General features: G+C 42.6%; 1 protein-coding gene across 1 annotated transcript in view; it reads left to right on the top strand.

Moving 5' to 3' along the window:
- The window catches only part of LOC128839936 (contactin-3-like), a 240,889-nt gene that overhangs the window by 194,099 nt on the left and 19,727 nt on the right, over positions 1-27,063 (top strand). The window contains exons 10-12 of the mRNA XM_054033283.1: positions 12,823-12,950; positions 13,813-13,988; positions 26,177-26,294. Coding sequence (XP_053889258.1) covers positions 12,823-12,950; positions 13,813-13,988; positions 26,177-26,294 — 422 coding nt within the window. The remainder of the gene's footprint in view (positions 1-12,822; positions 12,951-13,812; positions 13,989-26,176; positions 26,295-27,063) is intronic.

Below are 27,063 nucleotides of genomic sequence, written 5' to 3'. Positions count from 1 at the left end.
TCAGTGGGTCTTCTTGTGGAAAGGGGGCCGCTCAGCTTGAGTGCAGGTGGCAGAACCTTGCCTGGTGTTAAACATATATTGGTCTAAATTCTATTCTGTTACGCTTGGGTAAATCTGGAGTGACACGATTAGAGTGAATACGTTTTAATAAAGTTTATACTTGAATAATTAAAAAATACGGTGATACTGTTTCAAAGTGTTCTCAGAATTTTGTTGTTTAATAATTTATATTTGTTTGGATGTTGTAGCCACATTCCTTCTAAACATGTACGATTTTCACTTTGATGTCATTGTTGCTTATATTTTTTGAATATTTGTTGCTGCATTTTCAGCTCATGGGAGATTTGGAGAACAACTCATAGGTTTAATTAAAAGAGCTAAAAATGTCTTGGAGAAAAAGCATACAATTTAAAAATGAATTCATATCTTCTGTACTGAAAAACCACTCAAAACGGGTGGAAAAAATAAATTCTTGTGAGCCCCTAAAAAGGTGTCACTTTTTAGAGTGACTTGAATAAGGAATGCAGGGGCTTGGAGTGCTGGATTGGGAAAAGTGTTAAAGGGACAGGGGTCTGCATGGAAAATGCATCAGGATGGGATGGGAAGAATTAAATGACTTGAGTCATTGAAGCAGGTGTTATTATCAGAGTATAGAGGTTAGTAGAGAGATAGGTGGAGGCAAAGCTTTGAGGGATATTGAAGGCAAGTTTGAGCGGTTCCAAATGGATCCAGTGCTTAAGGGGGATCCCGGTGTGGGATCAGAAGAGGAGTGTGATACCTAGTAGTGATCCTCGCATATAGCTGTAGTTAATCATTTAAACCTTATGCTCCTTCTCCTTTTTAAAGCGAATTTTTCCTCCGCAGTAAATTTTGTAATCCTTTTAAGGGTTACACAATGAGTTACACAATGGGCATAAAAATTTTGATCTTGTTCTCATTTAAGTCAAAAGCAAGACTCCTATTGACATCAGTGGTGCAGAATCAGGCCCTAGGAAAGGAGGAGTCTGGTTGATTTTGTGGTTATCTGGCATAACAGCACAGGTCAGTTCGTATTCCCCATTGCAGCCATCATTGGGCCCCAGCCTGCTATGGGGAGCCAAGAGCTAGTTAATCTGTTATTTGCCAGTCATCTCATGTTACAAGCAATGTTGCCAATTTGTGTGATTTTTATCGCAAGTCTTCTGATGTGTGGTGTTAACTGGAGAAGTTGGAAGCTCCAGATCATTTGGTGGCACTTCGTACAAATAGTGCAATTTGACTTCAGTTGGGTCTTCTAGTGAGAACTCCAGCAGTGCGTGACAAAATCACCTTAATCTATACATTTAGTATGGGGCAACTTTGGTTACAAGGCCTGCAAAGACTTCTTTAGAGATAGTTTTATCAGCAGGTCAGTCATAAAGCAATAGATTTGGCCGCTTTGATTCCAAGTTAAACATAGTTACAAATAAAAAGTCTGGCTCTTCTTTTGGTTGCATTGGAGCCACTTCAACTGATGATGGCAGATCAGTGATTTATCCACAGTGGAACTGCTTCAACAGGAGAGACTGGGGGAGCCCCACATCAGAATATCCCATAACCGAGTGGTTAGAGCACTAATCTGAGAGATAGCTGGTCCTTGTTTAAATCCCTTCTCCCCTTCAGGTGGTGGGAGGACTTGAACTGGGGGCTTCTACATCCCAAGTACCTGAAACAGCAGTCTAAAACTTATGAGGGAAGTCCTCTCCTCCGCTTCCCCCTGCCTTCTTGCAAAAAACCTATTGGGTGCCTAACTCCAAAGAAGGTTCACAGCTGAGAATCGCTAACAGAGGTAGGTGATTCCCCTCAGCCTGGAGTTAGGCATCTATCTCCATGAGAGGGGCTGGGCCTAGCACGCACCCCTCTTGTTGGCATCTCCTATTGGCTAGGTTAGGTGGCTTCCCGCTTAGTATGCTGGCATTTGTCAATTGCAATCTAAGGAGCCTCTCTCTCTCCCCATACATTGTATAGGGAGTCTAAGTCCCTAACTGAGGCTTTGTGAATCACATTGAGTTCCTGTGGTTTTCTGGGTGCCTAAACCTTAGGCCTTGTGATGCTAAGCACCACGAAGCCAAAGTTTCTTTGTGAATCTAAGTATAAGAGAACAGTAGTGCAAATTATTTTCACCCATCAGTCTTCCAAAGAAAACAGACAGAGCATAATGCTGGTGGAGATGCCATGGAATAAGAAACCGTCCTCGTATGTTATTGATTCATCCCCAGATGAATGTCTTCTACTCAGATGTTAGAAAACTCATGCAAGTTACTCCAGGTTTACACTCTTTCTTTCCAACCATCCCACACTCCACGCCGCCCCCCCCCCCCCCCCCCCCCCCGTGGAAATCTAATTATTATGGAACATATCCTGAATTGTTGAATTTTTAAACGGATAAATAACCATTTGGAATGTTAGTGACTGCTGCCAATAAATGGCTACAAAAAATTCTCCCCTCTTAAGAAATGTAGTCAATCAGCATAAAAAAAGAGAAATGGATTGATTTACTGTCTCTGTTAGATTAACAACTGAACTATCTGGGAAGCAGTGACTCTGAAAAAGACTTGGGGTCATGGTGAATAATCAGCTGAACATGAGCTCCCAGTGCAATGTTATGGCTAAAAGGTCTAATGCAATCCTCGGATATAGAAACAGGAATACTGAGTAAGAATAGGGAAATTACATTTCAGAGGTATTTGACACTGATGTGACCACTGTTGGAATACTGTATCCAGGTCTGGTGTTCCCACATTCTTATGATCATTCTAGAATCAGTACTACTAGCTGGTTCTAAGCCTCTGGCTTCACTGTTTATTGCAAACTTTGATTTATCTTTCGATTGGGAAAGGGTTAATATTGGTGGTTTTGAGGGGGAAAAAGAGCATAGTCATAACAGTAAACAAATCTATCTTCTTCGAGTGCTTGCTCATGTCGATTCCATTCCATGATCGCACACATATCTTGACGACTGGCTCATCGAGAGCAGGTCTCGGGAGCAAGTGCAGAGGAGCCTCGATCTGGTGCGTTCCACTTGCCGCGACCTGGGCCTGTTAATAAACGAGAAAAAATCCACCTTACTGCCCATCCAGTGAATAGAGTTCATTGGGGTGGTTCTCAACTCCACGCAAGCCAGAGTCTTCCTTCAGGAAGCATGTTTTCAGGCCATGTCGGACTGATCTCCCATGTAAAGAACCACTCGCTCACCATGACTCACACATGCCTGTGTCTATTGGGCCACATAGCTGTTTGTACATATGTGGTCAGCCATGCTCAGCTCCATCTCTGGCCCCTGCAAGTGTGGCTGGCGATGGTCTACATTCCCAACAGGCATGACCTGGACTGGGTAGTCAGGGTGCCAGACCACATGGGGTTGTCCATGGATTGGTGGTTGGACCCTGGGTCAGTGTTGGAGGGAGTCCCCTTCATGACCCTGTCCCTGGTCTCCGATGCTTCGGACCTGGCCTGGGGAGCCCAGCTGGGTGAGCTGAGCACCCATGGCCACTGGTTGCAGGATGATCTGGCCCTCCACATCAACGTCATGGAGCTCAGAGCAGTTTGCCTGGTCTGCCCAGCATTCTTGTCCTGCCTGAAAGGCGAAGTGCAGGTCCTGACGGACAATACCACCACCATGTATTACATCAACAGGCAGGGCAGTGCCAGGTCTTCAGCGCTTTGTCAAGAAACTCTCCGCCTGTGGGATTTTTGAGTGCAACATGCCATTCATCTGATAGCCGCTCGCCTGCCTGGCACCAGGAATGTCCTAGAGGATCACCTCAACAGGACTTTCTCCTCTCACCACAAGTGGTCATTCCATCTGGAGGCGGTCAGCATAATCTTCCAGACGTGGGGGACTCCCCAGGTGGACTTGTATCAGAGGGGTAGTTGTGTTAGTTTGGATCTGTAAACAGCAACAAAGAGACCTGCGGCACCTTATAGACTAACAAGTATATTGGAGCATAAGCTTTCGTGGGTGAATACCATGAAAGCTTATGCTCCAATACGTCTGTTAGTCTATAAGGTGCCGCAGGACTCTTTGTTCCAGGTGGACTTGTTCGCGTCCAGGCAGAACAGAAAATGTCACATGTTCTGTTGGATCCAGGAGTGGACAAGAGCTCCCGGTCAGATGCCTTTTTCATTCCATGGTCTGGGGCGCTGATGTATGCCTTCCCGCCAGTGCCGCTGATTCACAGAGTCCTTGTGAAGATCAGGCAAGACAGGGTGAAAGTTATCCTAATAGCCCACGCGTGGCCTCATCAGCACTGGTTCGGCATGTTGCTGAACCTTTTGGTAGCCGCCCCACTGAAGCTGCCCCTCTGGCTAGATCTGCTGTCACAGAACCATGGGAGCCAAACCTGGTGGTACTGCACTTGACAGCTTGGCTACTTCATGGCTAAGCAAAGATGAACGGGCATGCTCGGCCCATGTCTTGCAGGGTAGCAGGAAACCCTTCACCAGAGTGACTTACCTGGCCAAATGGCTGTCTCGGCTTTCCATCCTGCGTGCCAAGGCAGCTCAAACATGATGGCATGGTTTTTGAAAGGTCTGGAGCATCTCTACCCACACGACCGGGATCCCATCCCCCCTGGGACCTGAATCTCGTGCTGTCGAGGCTCCATTTGAGCCACTGGCTTCTTGCTCTCTCCTGCTACTCTCCTGGAAAGTTTCATTCCTGGTCATGATAATGTCGGCCTACAGGGTGTCAGAGATCAGGACGCTTACTTCGGAGCCTCCCTATACAGTCTTCTACAAGGATAAGGTCCAGCTGTGACCGCACCCAGCATTTCTGCCCAAAGTCATTTCCCAGTTTCATACTGGCCAGGATATATACTTACGTGTCTTCTTTCCAAAGCCTCATGCGTCAGGTGAGGAGCGCAGGCTACACACCCTGGACGTCAAGAGGACGCTGGCCTTCTACGTAGGTAGAATAAGGCCGTGCCGTAAGTCGACGCAATTGTTCGTTTTGGTGGCAGAGGATTTCGTCCTTGATCACGACCTGCATCCACTACTGCTATGAGCTGGCGAAAGTGCCTTCACCGGCGATTGTGACAACGCACTCGACTAGGGCACAAGCGTCATCAGTGGCCTTCTTGGCACAGGTATCAATCCAAGAGATCTGTAGAGCTGCTACCTGGTCGTCTGTCCACACGTTTGTGTCTCATTATGTGCTTACCCAGCAAGCTCAAGACGACACTGGCTTTGGCAGAGCAGTGCTGCAAGTTGCAAGACCATGAACTCTGAGTCTGCGTCCATTGATACTGCTTGTGAGTCACCTAGAATGGAATCAACATGAGCAAGCACTCGAAGAAGAAAAAACGGTTACCCACCTTTTTTAGTCTTAAAGGTGCCACAGGATCCTCTGTTGCTTTTTACAGATTCAGCCTAACATGGCTACCCCTCTGATACTTGCCACCTTTTTCGTAATTGTTCTTCGAGATGTGTTGCTCATGTCCATTCCATTGCCTGCCCCCTTTCCCCTCTGTGGAAGTTGTCAGTAAGAAGGAAATGAGACGGGTGTAGGGCTGGTGGTGTCTGATATACCGACGCATAAGCGTGGCAGTCAAGGGGGCACCACAGTTGGCCCTATGGATACCACTAAGGCAAAAATCTCCAACGACTGTGCATGTGAGCGGGTGCACACACCTCGAATGGAATGGACGGGAGCAACACACCTCGAAGAACAACAGTTGTGAAAAATATGGTTAACCGTTTTTTTTCTCCAGATATTTCTAGGCTCTTCCAGACTAGAAGAAGGGGATTAAAAACCACAACAAATAAAAGATGCTAAAAATTGTGTCTTACATTTGTGATGAAGTGGTGTCAAATTAAGGGAGATAAGATGATTGCTGATTAAAAAGTTGAATGAGTCTGATGAGGATTCATCTTGACTAGAATTTTAATTAAGTAACTTTTACTTACGTTTGGTCTATGGTTTGAAACTGTGTGTGATCTGGAAAGGTAATGTATTTGCATTTACTTACCAGGACATCAATATAAATTTAATGATGCTAGCTTTCTTGTTGAGTAATCTGGTTCAATTTAGCTGGAATTTGACTGATATATAAAAAATCAGTGTTGACCTAGTTTCCTACTGAGCCTTTGTATTGAAGTGTTGTGTAGTGGGAAAGTAATACATTTGTGTTTATTATCATATCAATAGGGGCCTAATTTTGTTGCTTTTATGCTGAATAATCTGATAAATACAAAAAAGCAGTTGGGATGTAGCTTTGTTGTTATTTTAGTAATAAAATGTTGTGATCTGAAGAGTAACAAGCTTGTATTCACTTACTGTCTCATTATTGGGTCCTGATTTCATGCTACAGTCCTGTCTGGGACTGAATAAACAGGGTCCCCAGTAGCAAATACTGAGGTGGGATCAGGGCTTTAATCTTGTGTGTATATGCGGGGGGAGGGTGGTGTTCTATGAATAATCAGATCTAATTTAACTTGACTTTGATGGGTAAAATATGCAGTTTTTACCTAGTTTTATAGTATGGGCCAGATTCCCTAAGCAAGCCACACTGGTCCTAGGGGAAAGGAGGGTGGACACAAAAGTGGCTTCAGCTGGTGCTGAAGTCAATAAAAAGACTCCCATCGACTTAATCTTGGGCATGGTTTATTTTTGAGCAGCCTGATGAGCTAGAAATGCCCTGGCCCTAGCTGCTTTCTGCCAGGAATGCCCCCAGTGCCAGGGGCTGGACAGTCTGTTGTCAGAGCTGTTATAAGAACTCCATGCTACCCAAGGATTACACAGGGGGAATCCTCAGATGGATGAATCAACAGGCTTTAGAGATGGGTTGTGTTGCCATAGCCCTGGTCAGGCTGAGGATCGGGCCCTATGTGTTGAATTCTTATATGCTGTAATGAAATTCTCATGCATGATTAGCCACCTGATTTTTATCTAATGGATACTGAACTACTTAGGGCGTCTTGAGGAGTTGGCGATGAGCTTATATTTATTGCATTGTCCATTATTGTCCTGACCTGATTATTATTTTATTGAAACCCTTTAAATTATACCTATTGTGACATACCGGGGCACAATCCAGACTAATGAGTAGCTGTTTCACCTCTGCCCTGCAACCTGTCATGCCCTTCACAACGCCTTGTTGCTTAGCCTACAACCTGGACTGCTCACAAACAGCCTTCAGCATGTAAGTCACGCCCAGCTATGACTGTGTGTATTGCAGCCAGCCAGCCACACCTTGGCTCTTGCCAGCCTGGGTTAAGCTGCTGTGACCCCAACACACTCCCAGTCCCAGATCTTCCCCAGAAATATACGTCCTGTACTTCCCAGCCCTTTCCTGGACAATACAAATGTATTAAGTGTGTTATTCCTTTAAGGGGATTACAAAATACATCTTATTATTTTAAATAGTTATCCAGACACTTCAACTTAAACACATTGGATTAGCTAAAATAATAAAACAGGTTTATGAACTGCACAGAGAGAGATTTTAAGTGAGTACAAGAAATGAAGCATAAAAGTCAGAAACGGTTACAAGAAAAATCAGGATAAAATGCTTATTGGTGCCTAACTTCACAAAGGATATTAGGTTCAAAACAAAGATTTCCCACCAGATGCTTTTGGCTGTCTGAGGGCAGGTCTACACTTAAAATGCTGCAGCAGCACAGGTGACCCTAAGCAGCTGCGCCATTGTAGCGCTTAAGTGAAGGCGCTCCTACACTGACGGGAGAGCCTCTCCCATTGGCGTAGTTACGCCACCTCTGTGAGAGGTGGTAGCTATGTCGACATGAGAAGCTCTCCCATCGACATGGCACTGTCCGCCGCGGGGGTTAAGTCGATATAACTACGTTGCTCAGGGGTGTGGATTTTTCACACTCCTGAGCGACGTAGTCATACCAATATAGGTCTGTTGTGTGCCTCACTGACCAAACTCTTTGGGTTAGAACCCCTCCTCCAGAGTCTGATGCCTGCTTCCTTTTTCTTTTTGGATGCGGAGAATATGATGGGCAAGGAGAGAAAGAGGGGTGTCTTGCAGTGTCTGCCCCTTCTTCCTATAGTTCTTTCCCCCTTTTGCAAAGCGTTTCCAGCTGGGAGCAAGATGACAGGCAGTCTGTCCATGCTGTTTCTTTGCTAAGATGAAGATTTTTGCCCCAACCCCTTTTCCTGCCAAAGAATAGCCATTTAGCAGGTAATGGTCCATCAGCCTTGTTTACCCCTCTGCAGCTGCACTGCTGTAAGATCTCCTGTGTAGCCGCTCTTTGCCTGCGGGAGACGAAAATTTGTTGAGTCCAGGAACTTAGCAAGATTTAAAAATCTTGTGTGAATATCGAGAGTGATCATAATGAATTTTGGAAGCGATATTTAACCTCGTGCTTCATGGCATAAGCCAGTCTCTAACTATTGGAGATCAGGTTGACAACTAATGTTAGGGATAGATCTGAAGCCTCTGGAGACACAATAATGGACTACATGGACTGATGCAGTGTGGTAATTCCTGTGTTCCCACCCTACCTTCCTATCTCCTGACTTATTGCCAAATTTTTCCATACAAAGCCATGCCTCAGATTGTCTAATAAAGGGCATGGGGCTAGCAGCCATGTCAGTGTATTTTCTCCTTCCTTCCCTGATACTTGGAGGAGAGATTACTAGCAACGAGCCATTTCTTCTGTATCTATGGAGGTAGGAAGAGCTGTCATTTTTTTGTTTTTGTGTAAAAAAAAAATAAATCAACCCTAATATTTTAACACCTTGGGCTTGATTATCAGTGAGACCTCAAATTAGCCTCCATGTATGTACAAGTGCACACATTTTTACTGCACTCTTTCCTGTTCACTTGCAAAGGCAGAATGTTAATGCACCAAAAGTGCACGTGCGGGTATTTGAAAATGGAATCTAGTCTCTGAAAATTAGGATCGAGTCTTTCTCTATTGTGATGTATTGAAATATACTATAAATATGCTAGAAAGCAGTCTCATTTTTATGTATTATAAGCTAATAAGTAGAAATCTAGGTCACTTCTTGAAAGCCAGCCTGCTGGAAAGATATTTGCTTTTTTAGAAAGTGTAGATTTCTGACTCTTCATATATATAAGTTTAGATTGTCTAGAATTACAGGGAGATGGTGGTGAAGGTTAGCAGATACTTCAGGGACAATTCTCTTCATCAGCTGAGCTGTATTTGCTGCTTTAGTAATTGAAAAAGTAAAGAGCTCGGTTTTTAATTTACCAATAAAGATTTTATTTTGACCATACAGTTTTTTAAGAATTGATTTGTTTTGTTTAATTCTGAAAAATAATGTGATGCTTAAATATATCCAGTTTTAATAAGCTTGTTCCTTCATTATTTCAGACAAGCTCGACTTGCAAATAGCTCAAAGCACTCTAAATGTCATTTGTTTTAATTAAACAATAGATTTTTTTTAACACAATGATCCAATTTTCTCTTTTGCTTGATCTAAGGCCTTGTCAACACTGGATTTTTTTGCACTGAGATATCTACATCAATGTAGCTACACTAATGCAAACCCCTTGTGCAGACGACACAGATTGTTATAGAGTCCAATAGTTCAATAAATTGCTTCTAACCATGATTGATAACATTCTAATAACACTTTCTCTTGAAGTGCTTATTACTATCTATAAAACCAATGAATCATGTCTGCAACATGCTTAAACGTCTATTAATCATTTATTAACCTTTAATAACTATATATGTGCCATCTAATATACAGTGTGACCAAAAGGTACTTGTAATGGTGCAGCTCACTCCAGTTTCACACCAAATTAAGCCACACTAGTGAAAATAACTTTTTACCCAGGAGCAGTACCCACCTCCCACAGCTGTTTGGTGGCTCCCCCAATTAGCTGATATGGGGTGCTGCCAAAGAGCTGATATGGGGCGTCGCCAATGAGCTGATAGGGAGCTCAGGGAAGGGATTGTGGGAGGGCAAAGACCAGAGAGCGCTGGGAAGGTGGGGGCCTCGGAGGGGGTGGATTGGGGGTGGGAAGAGGCAGAGTGAAGGCGGGGCTTTGGGGAAGGAACAGAGTGGGGTGGGGCCGCAGGGTGGAGCGGGAGGTGGAGCACCCCTGGGCAGAAGTAAAAGTCGGCGCCTATGGTCCCAATCCACCCCCCCAACACACAAATATGTAGTCAAGAATCTAGATATATCTAGTGATACTGTTTTTGCCAGATAAAATGTTCTAAATCTAAGTGAACATCTTAGAAATCTGAATCTACATAAATTTGTTTAATATATGCTTTCTCCTTCCCTTTAACATCCTCTTATTACATTCCCCTCTGTATATTTTTCTACAAATTAATAAGTTATTTTTCTCTTTCCAATTTTTGTTGACATTTTTTTTTGGGCTCTGTTCATCAGCTCTGTAAAGGGTTACATAAGGATTTAAATGCAAGGGATTTGTAAATAATACGGAAATATCATTTGCATACTGGTGTAGTTCATTGTGTTTATTACTGTGTTCTAAATCCCCTAATTGGAGTTGCGGTGAGGAGGGTATGCAGACAGGAAAAGAGGTCTGGCTTATGTAAATAGGGGCAGGAGTAGTGAAAGGGAAACTATCCCAAATGTCCAAATTAAAGCATCTTTGCCACCCATTTTCACCCTTGTATGTGAATATTTTTGGACTGATGCAGTATCTAGACTAGCTCAGATATGCCATGTTACACTGCAACCCTGCTCTCGCAACAGCCATTATGCAAGCGTGATATAGGGTAATATTTTTTTCTCACAATAAGGTGGAAACTAAAGTTGATTAGGAAATGATTTTTGTCTTCCACAAAAAAAGGTGAATGAAATGTTCATTATTTAGTTTTCATTATTATTTTTTCTTTGTAAGGTTGGTTTTTGAAGGGGTGGGGATAAGGGGCTGTTGAGATGCTGAAAAACCAAAACCAAAAATAATTGGTTTAAAACCTATTTTTCTTTGGTTGCCAAAAAAAATACTAGTTTTTTATTTTAAGTTTTTCGATGAACATTTGAAAAATTTCAACAAAAACTGAGATTTTTCCATTAAAATTTCAATTTTTGCTAAAAAAAACAAAACAAAACTCCTTTTCCAGGAGTGGGGATGAGGGAAATTGACAACATTTTTAACCAGTTCTATTAGCAACACACACGGCCTACAAAACAGGGCCAGCAGTGATCCTTCAGTTCCTTCCTCTCCCTCCCCTTTCCTATCGCTCCAAGGATGCCAGGTGTCTACTGTGGTTGACCAGTGTCGTCGTCCTATATCCTCTGGCTGCATAAACATACATATGCATCTTTCCGCAGCCCTCAGAGTGACACTCTTCTTGCATGGCTGCGTGACATTTGCCACAGTGGAAGGGTACCTTAACTGTATCTTCACTGTGCGGGTACATTAACCAAATCAGGTCCCAGCCAGCCAGACTGCCTCTGGCATATTATACTGCCGGTGAGCACCACGCACGCTATGTGGCTGAGAGCATCTCTCACAGTAATAAAGGAGCTCCTGTCTGAGTAGGTGAGTATTATTGTTTAAAATTGAGAGTAGACCCTGAGTAAAGCTAAATGATAAAATTAGTAATGGGGATGCATGTCAGCTCGTTGGAGTTCGAAATAAATTTGAATTTTTTATCTTCTCAGATGCATTTGAACATTTTTCATGTTATTACAAGAGAATGGTAAAGTGATAAATTTAGGCTCTAATTTTTGCAGGCATGTATTTCCTTATGCATTATCATCACACTTGCCTTTTAAACTGTCATGCATTAGTCATAAGTACTTTTCTTATTCTTTACCCTGAACATCTGTCCATATGTATCCTCAAATTAACAATGCAAAGTGTCTCTTGTAACCTAAAGCTGCTTCGTTATTTATTGTACTAGTGGATAAACCTGTTAGTTTAATTGTTTGCATCTTGGTGTATTTAAATATTCTCTCCTTTCAGCTAGTCTAAAAGAAGAGCATTCCTGAAACACATACAGCCGCTGTATGTGGTTTTAATGGTTAGGTGGGCAATTGTTCCACCTTAACCTTAAGAGCAGTGTGGCAATAGTATGGAGTCTGGCTACAGTACCTTAGTCGTGATCTGTTGGTTTTATACAATCATAGTAGAGATGAAGGTCGCTGACTCCATCAAACCACAAGAATAAGTTGTTGTCTGGAAATGCTACATTTATTCACTGTATAGCAAATATTACCCTGAAACATGAGTGTGTGTTGCGCCTAGAAAACAAAACATTTTTATTTATTTATTTACAGACTAGCTAAATCCCATGTACACTATTAATGACGGTGCAACCCACTGAAACAAGCACCTTCTAAGAGACCAGTTTTGTTTCCAGTACACAGCTGAAGCAACCAGACGGTGCCCTCAGCTCTTTCCTTCACATCTGTCATGCAGATCTTCTCTCTCCAAGCCAAAGAGTGGCAGCAGAGTGACTACTGTTGCAGTTTCAGGGCTGCACTACCCCTGGCAGCCATCTTGCCTCCTTTTGTGGGGCCCCAAATTAACAACCAAACACCTAGGCAGAGAACATCCACTGAGCTGTGCTCTGCAGTATAGGGGAGGGCTAAGAAAGAACCTTTTATGCAGACAACAGGAAACCTGCCTCTCCCAGGCTCTGGAACCAGTTTTAGGGAGAGGAGCAAGGTTCTGGATTTTCCCCAAGTTGAACAGACTTTTCTATAGCCTTCGATCACACAGTGGGCCAGACTCCTCTGCTGCATATCATCACTCTATAGCAGTTAAATTTTAAAACATCAGTTTGGAGATTGATCCATTGTGCAGTGATGTAATAAGGTGAATGTTCATTTATGCCTTCTGCAAACCTGTGATGCATTTTTCATCTCTCCATCCCTTTTTTTAGAATAACGTTATTAAAAGATGGAGGCCTAAGCCTAGCTAATGTGACTAAATTAGATGCTGGAAGTTACTCTTGCCTGGCAGAGAATCAGTTTGGAACAGCTAGTAGCACAACAAGCTTAATAGTTACAGGTATGTTTTTTAATAAAATTATTTGAAATGGCTCTGAATTGCAATAAGTCCAGCAAGTAGAACCCACAAGAAGCATAGGAGTTCAACATTTGGGCTGTAGTGCGTTTATTGTGTGTGAATGGAGGTAAAGGGTCTGAGGAGTTGTATGTTTAAAAATACTTAAATAAAAAGAGATAAGTTCTGGTTCTTTTTTAAATTTAATGGGGAAATCTCTCATCAATATTGTGAAATAGTTCCTAGACCAGGGCACTTGGAGTCAGGTCATCTGGATACTACTACTGGCTTGCACACTGACTCACTGTATAATCTAGGGCAAAAAATTAAACCATGCTTCCTCAGTTTGGCTATCTGTAAAATGGGTCTATTTTTACTTTCAGAGTTAACTGGTGTTTGTAAAGCACTTTGAGATTGACAGATTAATGGCTAAAATTACCACATTCTGTACTTACTTGACACATAGATCTTCCACTAATAATACAAAAAGCATGCAGAAAAATCCAACAGAAATCCACAGTATGGATCAGAGAGGAAGATTTTTCCTTTAATTATTAGCAATATTAGATTTTCTATAGAACTGTACTTTTTTGTGTGCCTTGCAATTTGTTGAGCACTATAAACTACGCAGCAGGTCACAGTCTACTCGGAGCCACAAGGAACTCCTATTGAGGCTAATAAGCTCTCACAATACTTCAGGAACAGAATTCGATCAATAATATTTACAATATAGAATTTGACTAACCTAAAGTGACTGCCACTGGTCAAGTGCATCTTATAGAATGTGAATGTTTAAAGAAAGCTCAGTAACACAGAAAGGTGGGATAACTGCTGAGATGGCTAAAATGACTATTTCTGCTCTCCATAGAGCCAACAAGGATAACTCTGGCACCTTCAAACATGGATGTGACTGTTGGAGAGAGTGTAATCTTGCCGTGCCAAGTTCAGCACGATCCATTGCTAGACATTGGCTTTGCGTGGTATTTTAATGGAACGCTCACCGATTTCAAAAGAGATGCTTCTCATTTTGAGAAAGTAGGTGGGGTAAGTTGTGAACATTTGTTTCTCTGATTGTAAGTGCATGTATCTTAAAGACAAGGTTGACTTAAAAGAGCAAAAATGTTGCACGCTTTGTGACTTCAGTTTTTTGTTTTGTTTTTGTTTTTTTTAATTTAACATGGTAGCCAAAATACAACCAGATCTTCTCTTCTTATGGTACGTCTACACTGCAGCTGGGTGTATGCTTCCCACCTTGGGTAGACAGATGCATGCTAGTTCTGCTTAAGCCAGCACACTAAAAATAGTAGGGTAACTATGGGTTGCAGTTGCCAGCTCAGGCTAGCCAGCTGAGAACAAACCCACCTGGGCTCCTTGGACGCATACTTGGTTGGCTAGCCTGAGTCCCCATCTGTGCTGCCCCCAGCTACGCTGCTATTTTTAGCATCCTAGCTTGAGCAGAGCTAACGTGTCCGTCTACCCCAGCTGGGAAGTCCACTCCCAGCTGCAGGGTAAACATACCCGTAGTATTGTAGAATTGCCTTCCCCAAAGGAGATCAGTTGTTCAGGATTACAGACACAGCGCTTGCTGCTATACATATTCCATAATACAGATATTAGATACCTGAAGCCCAATAATACAAAAGGATTATAAATGAAAGAAAGTTATTTACACCTCATAACCACAATAGCTCTTTGAACCACAGGTGAGGATCCCGATAAATTGAAAATAAGTTGTTTGCTGCCACGCAGAAATCTGTTTAAATAGGTACTTCATGAGATGTATCCCATATTCTTCGCAGTGTTTGCATTCCTCAATGGTGCACAACGTTGATGTTTTAGTCTCTGCCACAGTCAACCACAAATTGACTTAACCATCAAATATGTTTTTTCTAAACAATATCACTTTGATTCATACCTATAAATACTGAAGTCTCCATTAATAAGCATCAGAGAGGGCTCCTTTTATCCTGACCGTACGCTGTCCGCTTAAGAGAGAGCAATATCTGAGTTAGATGTGTCAACTGTGCAGTTCTACAAAGTAAGACTGGTAAGAAGTTTGTGTGAACCTTGTGTCGAGTTTGTCTGTGTAGATTTGTACCACCCCAAATTTCACTCCGAGGTTTGGGTTTAAACCCACACAAAGTTTTAACATAACTGTTACAAGAGATCTCTATACCTGTATATAGGTAAATAATTAGGGTGCTAGAAGAGAGATGTAGCAGAGGTCCTGCATTTTGTAGGACTGTTAAAATTTGCTGTGCACTGCGAATGGCTTCCTCTGTGTAGCTCTCTACATCAGCTCTTAATAAAAATTGCTGAGCGTCACCTGGTTTTGCATCCAAACACTATGCAATGGCATTACATAGTTTCAAAGGAAAATTCATACATGGGTTCAAGATGATTGGAAGGTTTCTGTAAGCCTTGGAGACCCCTTTGATCAATCTGAAAGGCATTTCGAATTTGTAACTGTCAAATCTTCATATCCCCAAAAGAACTAAAAGGGGATTTAAACCCCTCTCCATCCCAGGCAAAGGCAACAGTCATCAGCTTGAGGTCCCTTCAAGACTAAAGCTGGAATGTGCAAATTACTGCCCCAGTATCTGGTGTAGGGGAGGACCATTCATTCCTTCATCAGTACAGACTAAAGCATGACATAAATCCAGGATGATCTTTTCAAAGCTATGTCTATGCTGGGCCATGTTATAAACATAGCAGACAGTATAAGACCCCATGTCATCTGAATATTTTGGCCTAATTTGAAATCATTTATTTGAATGATACAGGTATGTAAATAAGAAAATAGATTAAAAGTTTGAGGCCAGATCCTCGGCTGGTATAAATTGGCATAGCTTCATGGTAGTCCATGGTGCTATACTGATTTACACCAGCTGAGTATCTGGCCCGTGTAAGCTGTTTCTAAGGACTCAATGTAGTTAATTGGCTGAGCGCTCATGTTCTCCAGTGCTCCTCCTAACGTATGGTTCTTCAGCACTCCCTGCTCAGGGCTGTGTCACCAAAGCCGCAATCTGGGCTTCTAATTAAGACATTTGGCTCTTGTAAAATACTTGTCTGTATTTTCAGACACTCGCTGAATTGTGTCAGTCTCTGAACGTCATGCTTTCTGTCTAGTTAGCAAAATGGTTGGTTGATTACAGTGAATGAGCAAACTTGGCTTCTAAAATGTTAAGCTTCTAGACTCTACAAAACAAAAGAGGATTGCTTCATTTTTGGATGACTTCTATATAAAATCAGGTGTTTTATTTAGTTTTTAGTCACACACATGGGAAAAGCTCCAGGTTTTCCCTTTCACTGCTCGAAGCTTACTATTCTGTTAGCCAGCATGCTAGGCACCTTCCCCGAGAAGGGCAGGGCTTAGGAAACACCCCTTGCCTTGGCATCTCCCATTGGCTATTTTAGGCGGGGAGCTGTCTAGCATGCTGGCTTTTGTGAATCCCATTCTGAGTCCTCTATCCCTCCTCATTCATTGTATAGAGCGCGTAGATGCTCTAGCATGCTGGCTTTTGTGAATCCCAGTGATATTCTAGGCGCCCAAGGCGTCTACATAGCATTTAAACATCTGCAGGTGGTTCGTGTCAGCTGACTTGAGCTTGTGGGGTTTGGGCTGCAGTGTTGTAAAATTGCAGTCTAGCGGTTCGGGATCTGGAGCCCGGGATCTGGAACTCTCCCCTCTCACAGAGTCACAGAGCCCATCCCCAGCCTGAGCCCAAATGTCTAGACTGTGATTTTACAGCCCCATAGCCTGATCCCTGCGAGCCCGAGTCAACTGACACGGGCCAGCTGTGGGCGTATAACTGCACTGTAGACATACCCAGAGTGACTTGCCAGAGGTCACACATGCAGCCTGTGGCAGAGCCAGGAACTGAACTCAGATCTCCTGAGTCTCAGTCCATTGCCAAGGTCATCCTTCCTCCCTTATTTTTCCTATGCCTGTTTGTCTAATGTATTTATAGTGTGGCCATCACCATACCATCAAGATCTTTATGTGTGAAGGAGAGTGGTTGTGTCCATTAGTAAATATTTGTATAATAAATGCTATTTAAGACAATGCAATGCATTTAAAAGGTTGTTGTTTTTAAATACTCTTTGGAATTATCCATTTAATCCAAGCATAAAAGGTAAAGTTTGCTATAACTGCCAAAGCCAGGTGGTTGTAGACAGCCCACTTAGCCTTAGCAGGTAACATTGGCCTCTCGGTAGGTTTATTAACGTTCCGTTTCCTACAGCTCTGCCTTCTTGCTGATGAAACCAATGACCAGTTAGGTGTCCGACTCCCACTGAAAGCTAATGGAATTTAGGTGCTAACTGCCCTTCTGTGCCTTTGAAAATCTTCTCAAGAGGCATAGCATTTAATCAGTGGAATGAAAGAGGATCCATATACAGATTGGCACATGATTAAATGCAATTGCCTTCAAGAGAAATTAGGTTTCTTTTGGAGAGCAAAGAGACTTTTGTAGATCTTATAATTTTTTAGAAAAATCTTTCTGGAAATTTGAGCTGACCATCTGTCATGTCCCAATGTGAATCCTCTGATTTCACAGCCTGTTACCTTGCCATGTTGCTGCATATTTACTACGTTTCAAATAAAGTACCTAAACAGGCTCTACATAAACATAATAAAATTACAAGGGAAAGGTTAACGATCATTGATAAAAGGATCTCTTCCAATATACATGACTTCAGTGGTAGATATGAACTGGGTGGAAAACTGATTTTTTTTTCCAGTGAAAATTTCAACGTTTCATCAAAAAAGATAAATCAAGAACCCAAAGTTTTTGATCAAAAAAACAGCTGAAAAGTTTTTGCTTTTCAGGAAAAAGTCAAAATTTTCAGTGGAAGGCAACTTCCTTTATGTTTTTTTCACTGTATTGAACATCCAGTTTTCCATCAAAAAGCAGTTTCGATGGAAAATTTTCAGTCAGCCCTATTCAACACCTCTCAGGACTCATCCCAGTGATTCTTCATTGGCTAACCCATAAGTCTAAAGGATATAGCTTTTTATTGGAATATTTGCCATAAAGAAACAACAGCTGAGGGTATGTATAGGAAACAGGAGCCTTGTCATTAATGTTTGGACAAGGTGGGGTACTGGTGCTCTGCTAACTGGAGACTACAGAAGTTAACCACAAGACAAACTAAAATACCTCAGGGGCCCAATCCAGCTCCCACTGAATTCAATGGAAAGACTTCAGAGGGAGTTGGATAGGGCCCTTAGTGAGCAAATGAGTCAGAATACTGATTTATAAAGTGTCTGATGGCGTATTCGTACACTTGAAGTTCATATTCCCCAATAATAATAGGGGATTTCATCTGGGAACACGTCACCTCAGATTGGTATGCAGAGATAAAATTTCAATACAACATTAATGACTGCCTCTTGGAGCAGCTAATCCCGGAGAGGCAATTTTTTATTTAATCCTAAGTGGCACATAGGATCTGGTCTAGCTGAACTACTCAGTAATAGGGACCATAAAGGAATGAAATTGAACATCCTTGTAGGGGGTAAAATACCAAGGAAACCCATTCTGGTAGCATTTAATTTCAGAAAGGGGGGTGACACAAAAACAAGGAGGCTAGTTAGATGGACATTACAAGGAACAGTCATAGGAGTGAAATGTTTGCAAGCTACATGGACATTTTTTTAAAACACCATAATAGAGGCTCAAACTCTATGCATAGCTCAAATAAAAAAAAAGTAAGCTTACCAAAAAAATGCCACCCTGGCTTAACAGAGTAAAAGAGGCAGTTACAGACAAAAAGACACCTTTTAAAAATTGGAAGTCAGATCCTACTGAGGAAAATAAAAAGGAACATAAAGTCTGGTAAGTCAAGTGTAAAAGGGATAATTAGGCAGGCCAAAAATTTTTTGAAGAGCAAATAGCAAAAGACACAAAAGCAAAAAGCAATTTTTTAAAGTACATCAGAAGCAGGAAGCCTGCCAAACAATCAGTGGGGCTACTGGACAATCAAGGTGATCAAGGTGCTAAAGGATTACTCAAGGAAGACAAGGCCTATGTGGAGAAGCTGAATGAGTTTAGTGCAGAGATGTGAGGGGAGATTCCCACACCTGAGCTATTCTTTTTAGATGACAAATCTAAGGAACTGGGCCAGACTGAGGTGTCAGTAGAGGAGGTTTTGGAACAAATTGATATGTCACCAGGACTGAACCAGATGACTGGAGGGTAGCTAATGTATCACCGAGCTTTAAAAAAGCCTACAGAGGCAATCCTGGCAATTAAAGCCACTAAGCTTAACTTCAGTATCAGGCAACTTGATTGAAAGTGTAGTAAAGAACAGAATTATCAGACACATTAACACAATGTGTTGGGGAAGAGTCAACATGGCTTTTGTAAAGAGAAATTACGCCTCACCAGTTTGTTAGAATTCTTTCAGGGGGCCAACAAACATATGGACTATGTTGATCCAGTGGATATAGTGTACTTGGACTTTCAGAAAGCCTTTGGCAAGGTCCCTCACCAAAGGCTCGTAAGCAAAGTAGGCAGTCATGGAATAAGAGGGAAGGTCCTCTTACGGATCAGTAACTGATTAAAAGACAAGAAACAAAGGGTAGAAATAAATGGTCAGTTTTCAGAATGGAGAGAGAGGTAAATAGCGGTGTCCCCCAGGTTTCTGTACTGGGACCAGTGCTGTTCAGTACGTTCATAAATGATCTGGAAAAAGGGGTATACAGTAAGATGGCAAAGTTTTCAGATGGTACAAAACTACTCAAGATAGTTTATGTGCAAAGTTGAGTGTGAAGTTACAAAGGGATCTCACACAACTGGGTGCCTGGGAAACAAAATGGCAGATGAAATTCAATGTTGATAAATGCAAAATAATGCACACTGGAAAACATAAGCCCGGCTAAACATACAGAATGATGGGTGTAAATTAGCTGTTACTACTCAAGAAAGATCTTGGCGTCGTTGTGAATCATTCTCTGAAAACATCTGTTCAATGTGCAGCAGAAGTCAAAAAAGCTAACCATGTTAGGCACCATTAGGAAAGGTTTAGATAATAGGACAGTAAATATCATAATGCCACCATATAAATCCATGGTACACCCACACCTTGAATATCACGTGCCATTCTGGTCGCCCATCTCAAAAAAAGATATATTAGTACTGGAAAAAGTACAGAGAAGCACAGCAAAATGGTTAAGGGTATAGAACACCTTTTGTGGGAGGACAGATTAAAAAGACTGGGATTCTTCAATTTAGAAAACATGTGACTAAAGGGGGATATGATAGAGAGCTATGAAACCATGAATGGCGTGGAGAAAGTGAATGAGGAAGTATTATTTACTCCTTCACGTGACACAAGAGCGAGGGGTCACCCAAGGAAATTAATAGGCAGTAGGTTTAAATCAAACATAAGGAAGCACTTCCTCACACAACACTCAGTTAAGCTGTGGAACTCATTGCTGGGGATGTCATGAAGGCCAAAATTATAACTGGATTCAAAAAAGTGTTAGATAAGTTCATGAAAAATAGGTCCATCAATGGCTGTTAGCCAAGATGGTCAGGGATGCAACCCCATGCTCTGGGTGTCCCTAAACCTCTGACTACCAGAATCTGGGACTGGAACATAGGGGAATGATCATTCAGTAAGTTTCCCTCTTCTGTTCATTCCCTCTGAAGGATCTGGCACCAGCCACTGTTGGAAGAGAGGATGCTGGGCTAGATGGACGTTGGCCTGACCCCGTGTGGCTATTCATATGTTCTTATTTCACTTATGAAAAATTTGCTAGAGACCCCAGTTTTGATGGTGGCTGGCAGTGACTGTGGCAAATGCAAAGTAACTTTTCAATTGATATTTTCTCTTTGAGATGAGCAATAATGTAGTGGGAGTTCCTGGAACATTCTTGAGGGAAGTGGCATGCCTTCAATCTTTGACATATAGCAGCTCTTAGAAATGTTGTGGTAGCACCTGTTATGCAACATACAGCTCTTCCATATGGACCCCAAAAATGCCAGGATAGAACATTGTTTTACATCTCTTTTTGGTTAGGAAGATGAGTCATAGGAGCAGCACGGCAAATCAAGCAGTTTTTGAAATTGTGAACAGATTGCCTGTAAACTGCTTCAGATATCACCTGTTCAGACAGTCCAGCAGCAGTTGAAATTGTCTTCCAGCCAGCAAAATGAAATGCAAGGATGGATATAGTTTATGTTTTCAGTCCAATTCCATCCAGTAGCAGTAAGAACAGATGCACACTTGCAGACATACACAGAGCAAAGTGCAGCGTGGATTTCCTTTTAACACTGACCATGTTGGTTCACTCCACGCTGGCCTTAGTTTGTAAGTTCTGTGGAGCACAATGCCGTTACAGGGGCTCATATAGTATGGGCTGCCAATTTGTGTTGCATAGGTTAGGGTCGTATGCAGCGGAGAAGGTGACCTTCCTATCACCGTAACTTGTCCACACTAGCAAAGATTTAATTGTGCTGGCCAGAGATGCCAATGAAACTTACTCTGTTGCGAACTCTCTAATGATCAATGACAGTAGAGAGCACCAGCTATGTTGCAGCAGTATTGGCCAAGTATTTTCAAGGGTTCCCAGAATGATTTATGTGAAACTTCAGGACTTTGAGAGCACCATATTATTTGGGATGTAATGTATGAAAAATATTGGAACTTATTCTACAGCACTCTATTGTTTACCGCAACTAAAAAGGGGATTTGGTTTAGCCCATTCTAACTTGTCATCCAAGGAGCAGTCAGACTTTTATTTAAAGTAACATTATTTTATTTGACAATCCTCTGGGTAAATTTATGGGTAGAAGGCTTAGTACAAGATTAGTTTGTGCTGATAAATTGCAATGTTGAGAATATGTGCTGAATGTGCACTTCCCGTCAGGTAGTTTCTGTACTCCAGGTTGCCTTTGCATTGCTCAGTCTTAGGGTATGTCTAATCTGCTATTGGTGATGTGATTACAGCACATGTAGAGATACACAAATTAGCTTTAATCTAGCTAGGTCAAGTACCAATAGCAGTGAAGTCACAGCAGCATTCACTTCAGTGATAGCCACCTAAGTACATCTGCAGGGTCCCAGCTGGGCTTATACAGCCCATTTTGAAGCCTTTTGTTGCCATCCCTTCACTGTTTTTGGTTCCCAAGCTGACTAGGTTAAAGCTACCTTGGATATGTCTATACATATTGCAGTCATGCGTCCTGATTTGCAGTGTAGACATATCCTCAGTATATTGTGGGGTATTGCAGCCAGTGTTAGCATTGTCTTGTAAATTCTTTTCCTGTAATTATTTACATCTGCATTATATTAGTGAACATAACATTACATTTATTTATTCCTATACAGTAAGGAGAGCTGTTAAAAACATGCTTTTAGGTTGTGTTACACAAAGAGGTTGTGGGTAGTATTGCTGGGACCAGCACTTAAAAAAATCAAAAGTAAAAGCTTGATTTTGCTCTCATTCAAGTCAGCAGTGAAATTTCTTTTGACTTGAATGAAGCAGGAATAATGCCTGAGAGACAAGCCGGTAACAATATTGCAAGTTTATGTAAAATTTATTTTAGAGCCTTGTATTTTAATAATGGGCAGTCTCTCTGGAAACAAATGATCCTTGAAATATTAGGATCAAAATACAAGTGCTAATGGTTGTGAACATAAAACAAACACCCCAAAGAGTTTCAATGTTTATTCATTCAGATTGCAGTCTCAAAGAAACCCTTAGCAAAGAGTGCCCACGTACATTTCTGAGTGACTTTGGCATACGTTTGTAAGTGCAATAAGGGTTATAAAACAGCAATCATCCAAAGCAGTGTCGCTTCTCCTTTCTCCCACACCTCGTCAAGTGTATGACTTGCCCAGAGTCACTCAGAAGATCAGAAGCAGCACCATAATTATGACTCCCAGTCCAGTGTCCTGTCCATTAGACTACATGACCTCTCTAGACAATGCTGCCTCTCCTGTAATAACCCTTGAATAGAGGGCCTCAAATAGTGAACCTTTCTACCAACTAAATGATCCATAGATGGCTTGTTTAAAATTCTTCTGCGAGTGGCAGGATTTCCAGGCTATAATCAGGCTGAGTAAGGGGGACCAGGTTCTGATTTTGGCTCCATGAGTGTAAATCTAGCATAGTTCCTTTGGAGTCAGTTTGTCCCCAGATTTACCCCAGTATAACTGAGTTTATAACAGGGGTAGGCAACCTTTCAGAAGTGGTGTGCCGAGTCTTCATTTATTCACTCTAATTTAAGGTTTCGCGTGCCGGTAATACATTTTAACATTTTAGAAGGTCTCTTTCTATAAGTCTATATTATATAACTAAAAGGTTTTCAAAATGTTTAAGAAGCATCATTTAAAATTAAATTAAAATGCTGATCTTATGCAACCAGCCTGCTCAGCTCGCTGCCAGCCTGGGGTTCTGTTCACCTACGTGGGCAGCGGGCTGAGTAGGGCCTGCGGCCGGGACCCCAGACCAGGGGGTGGGTGTTTCAGGGGTCAGGGCAGAGGGCTGGGGGAGGGGGTTCAGGGCAGAAGGCTGGGGTGTGTGGGGGGGAGTTCAGGGATCAGGGCAGAGAGCTGGGGTGTGGGGGGGCGTAGGGCAGAAGGCTGGGTGTGTGGGGGGGGGTTCAAGGATCGGGTCAGAGGACTGGGGACTGTGAGGGGTGCAGGGTAGAAGGCTGGGTGTGTGTTGGGGTATGGGGGGTTCAAGGCAGAGGGCTGGCGGTGTGTGGGAGTGTGTGTTGGGGTTCAGGGCAGAGGGATGGAGCTGTGGGGGTGCAGGGCAGAAGGCTGGGTGTGTGTTGGGGTGTCAGGGGTTCAGAGCAGAGGGCTGGAGGGTGTGGGGGGTGCAGGGCAGAAGGCTGGGGTGCTCGGCTTGTGGGAGGTGCAGGACATACCCCTTCCAGCCCCTGAGAGGCTCATGGCAGGGGGCTGGAAGGGGTATACCCTGTTCCACCCCCTTCCCTCTGTCTCCGTCCCTACCTTTCTCTGCCTCCTGTATGGAGCTGTGTGCATCCTGCCGCTCTTCCCCCTCCCCCTCGCTAGGGCCATCAGCTGATTGGCGCAGGGAAGGAGAGGGGGAGGGGCAGGAAAGCACCGCTGGGGGAAGAAGAGGGGGAGGGGGGAAGCTTGGCTGCTGCAGAACCAAGCTTCTGCCTCCTGCCCCTGCAGGGGAGAGCGATGGGTGGGGGGGCTGAGTGGGGCTGGGAGCCGGGACCGCGTCAGGGGAGCTGCGTGCCACTCAAAATCGGCTCGCGTGCCGTGTTTGGCACGCGTGCCGTAGGTTGCCAACCCCTGGTTTAGAAACTGACTTAGAGACTCATCTCTTGGGAAGATGGGATATGAAATGCCTTAGGAGTTACTCAGCAGCTAGAAAGAGGGGATATCCCTTCTTCTGAAGAATCTTCCTCTGTGGCTGTACAAAGAGAAAGAGTGTATCCAATGCAGGATCAAACCCTAAAGCAGTACTGCAGAAATAAATGTTAAGTTGCAAACCTAACACTTCCCGGTGCATTTTGAAATTACAGCTATCAGTCAAGACTCACGTCTACCCTCTCCACACACAGGAGGAAATCAATGTAAAGCAAGTGCATACAGTGCAGTCTGAGGAAAGAAGAATACACTATGCATGAAATGCTCAGTTAAAAACCAAAAATAACATCAAGGGAATCTTAAAATCGTGTGAATTCAGCCAAAGAGTTACAAATGTACAACTCCTTTTAAAGAAAGGTATTCATGTGACATTAAATATGGAACACCTACCATGGAAAGTCTGCAGAAGGAAAAAAATTAATGTTGTGATTCTCACCTACAATTTTATCTCATGTAAGGACACAACAGTTTGATTGGGGATGGGGGCAGCAAAATTGACTCTCTAAAACCAATCCAATCTTGCATTGTCACATTCTATTTTACTCACACACCTACAGAAGAAGCTGAATTTTTTCATACCAATTTCACATGGCTACCTTTTCTAAAAGTCTTTTATATCTGGACTATACTAGGAGGCTGCTTAAGAGTGTACCCTTCTATTTAGAATGCAAACTCCACAAGTGACTAATAAAAGGTCCTTTGAGTCAGGCAACTACATTAATGTATTATAGGAGATGAGGTTAGTGCATCACAAGTAAAATCATGGGAGTGACTGAGCAGGGCTGTGACAGTGGAGTTGCAGAGGGCTTACTGTGCTGTTGCAGGGCTGATGACACCTAATCCTTGCAGGTGCAAAGGGCGAGGAAGGGGAGTCTAGGCTTCTGGTGGGGCAGGACTGCAAGAAGGAGGAGGAGCCTCTGGTTGCGGGAAAGGGCACCCCACTGCTCAATGGCTTCTGTCTTCTCGATTGTCTGAACTCCCAATTATCCAAATAAAAGCAGTGTCCCCCCTGCTATTCAGACAATCAGCAGTATGCTGTATACCAAAACAACCCCCTGCATTGTGCATACTCACAACCTTATGGAGATCACCAGATGTATCAGAAGAGAAGATGGAAGGAAAAGTAAGTGGAGAACCACTGTAAGTGGATGACATTGAAGCTTCCACAATCCTGTCATCCTGACGTCCCAATTAGGGATTGAGCATACACTTCCATTCTTGACCTTACAACCCTACAATTCCAGGACCGTATTTGACTTAAGTTTCATCCCCTTTTTGCATATATGTCATTCCAAGGAACCATAATTGGCATTCTGATTGCTAACATAAGCTATTTGTGTCAAGACATTCGCTAATATTTCCAGCATATTAATGTGGTTAACCTGAAGCGTACATATTCCAGAAATCCCCTAGAAATCTGTTATTTCAAGCGTAAACAGACCTTTTGTGGATTACTTGTATATCACAAGATACATATTGCTAAGTCATATAACCCTAAGCCAAGAACTGTAGGCTAACTAGGTAGGCCTCATACTTTTGCAGAGCCTGTAACAAATATTTTTATAAATTTTCTGTTTCCCCCTATTTACATTACAGCTTTACTTGCTTTCCTTATTGGCATTTTTAATATTTCTTAACATATAAATTAGATAAGCTCGTTAGATACAGACCTACCAAAATCAGTTCAGGAGGTCAGAGGTCAACAGAAGCATATTAGTTATAACATGTGGTGAGCACATTTTCTCCTCCTTACAGAGCAGCTGTACTTTGGAAACATTGGACATTTTGGACTGCTTGTTTATTAGTTAATAGAACATGAACCTTGCATTATATTAACAACTAAATATATAACAAGTTTATGTATTCAACAGAGTGCATCAGGAGACTTAATGATTAGAAACATCCAGCTGAAACACAGTGGAAAATACGTTTGCATGGTAAAGACAGAAGTGGATAGTGTATCATCGGCAGCAGATCTGATAGTACGAGGTAAACTTTGGCTATTTTGCTGATCTTATTTTTTAATGACTTTCCTAGCTGACATTGTGAAACATAGAAGATTGTCACTTGAACTATACACACATGTAAGTGAGGAATGGAGAGTATGAATACTCTCTCCTCTCCCCAGTCCCCCCGCCTGCCATGTGCATGTACACACAGCCCTGCTTGGGCCCTGCATGCCCACTTACACTCTCCTTGGAATCTGGAGGAGCAGGCAGTGGAAGGAGCACTGGCTTCACACCTGTTCTCATGGCTAGTTTAGCTAGTGGGGGGAGGGCAGGGGTGTAGACACTTGCTGCTAGTAGAAATGCAGTTGTGAATGACCTCCACCAAAGGAGCAGATAGGCAATTGTGGCCCCCTCATACACCTGCCACTCCTGAGATAGTCCAAATTATGGAATCTGATGGTATTTATTTTCACTCAAGATTTATTTTAGCTGTTAGAGATTAAACTGTAGCTCCAAATAAACTCTCATTATTGATTAGCCAGCTGAACTTATTGCAAGAAAAACAGCTATAATACAGTGACAAAAATTCCAAAATCTACATTCATTCAGTGTATTTTAAAATGCACTTGACATTTTACAGTGGTGGCTGAACTGTTGAGCATTTCATCACTACCACCACCCCTGGGGCAAGGCCAGTTTTCATCTTCTGTTTGTGCATCGCCTAGCACAATGGTCCATGACTAGGGCTCAGAAGTGCTACCACCATAATAATAATTTCCTCTCCTGTTGTGTGTGAGGCAAAAGCAGCA

Source organism: Malaclemys terrapin, chromosome 7 (genome assembly GCF_027887155.1).
Source record: "Malaclemys terrapin pileata isolate rMalTer1 chromosome 7, rMalTer1.hap1, whole genome shotgun sequence".
NCBI lineage: Eukaryota > Metazoa > Chordata > Testudines > Emydidae > Malaclemys > Malaclemys terrapin.
Note: the sequence above shows the minus strand (reverse complement) of the source record. Positions and strands in the feature narration are given on the sequence as shown.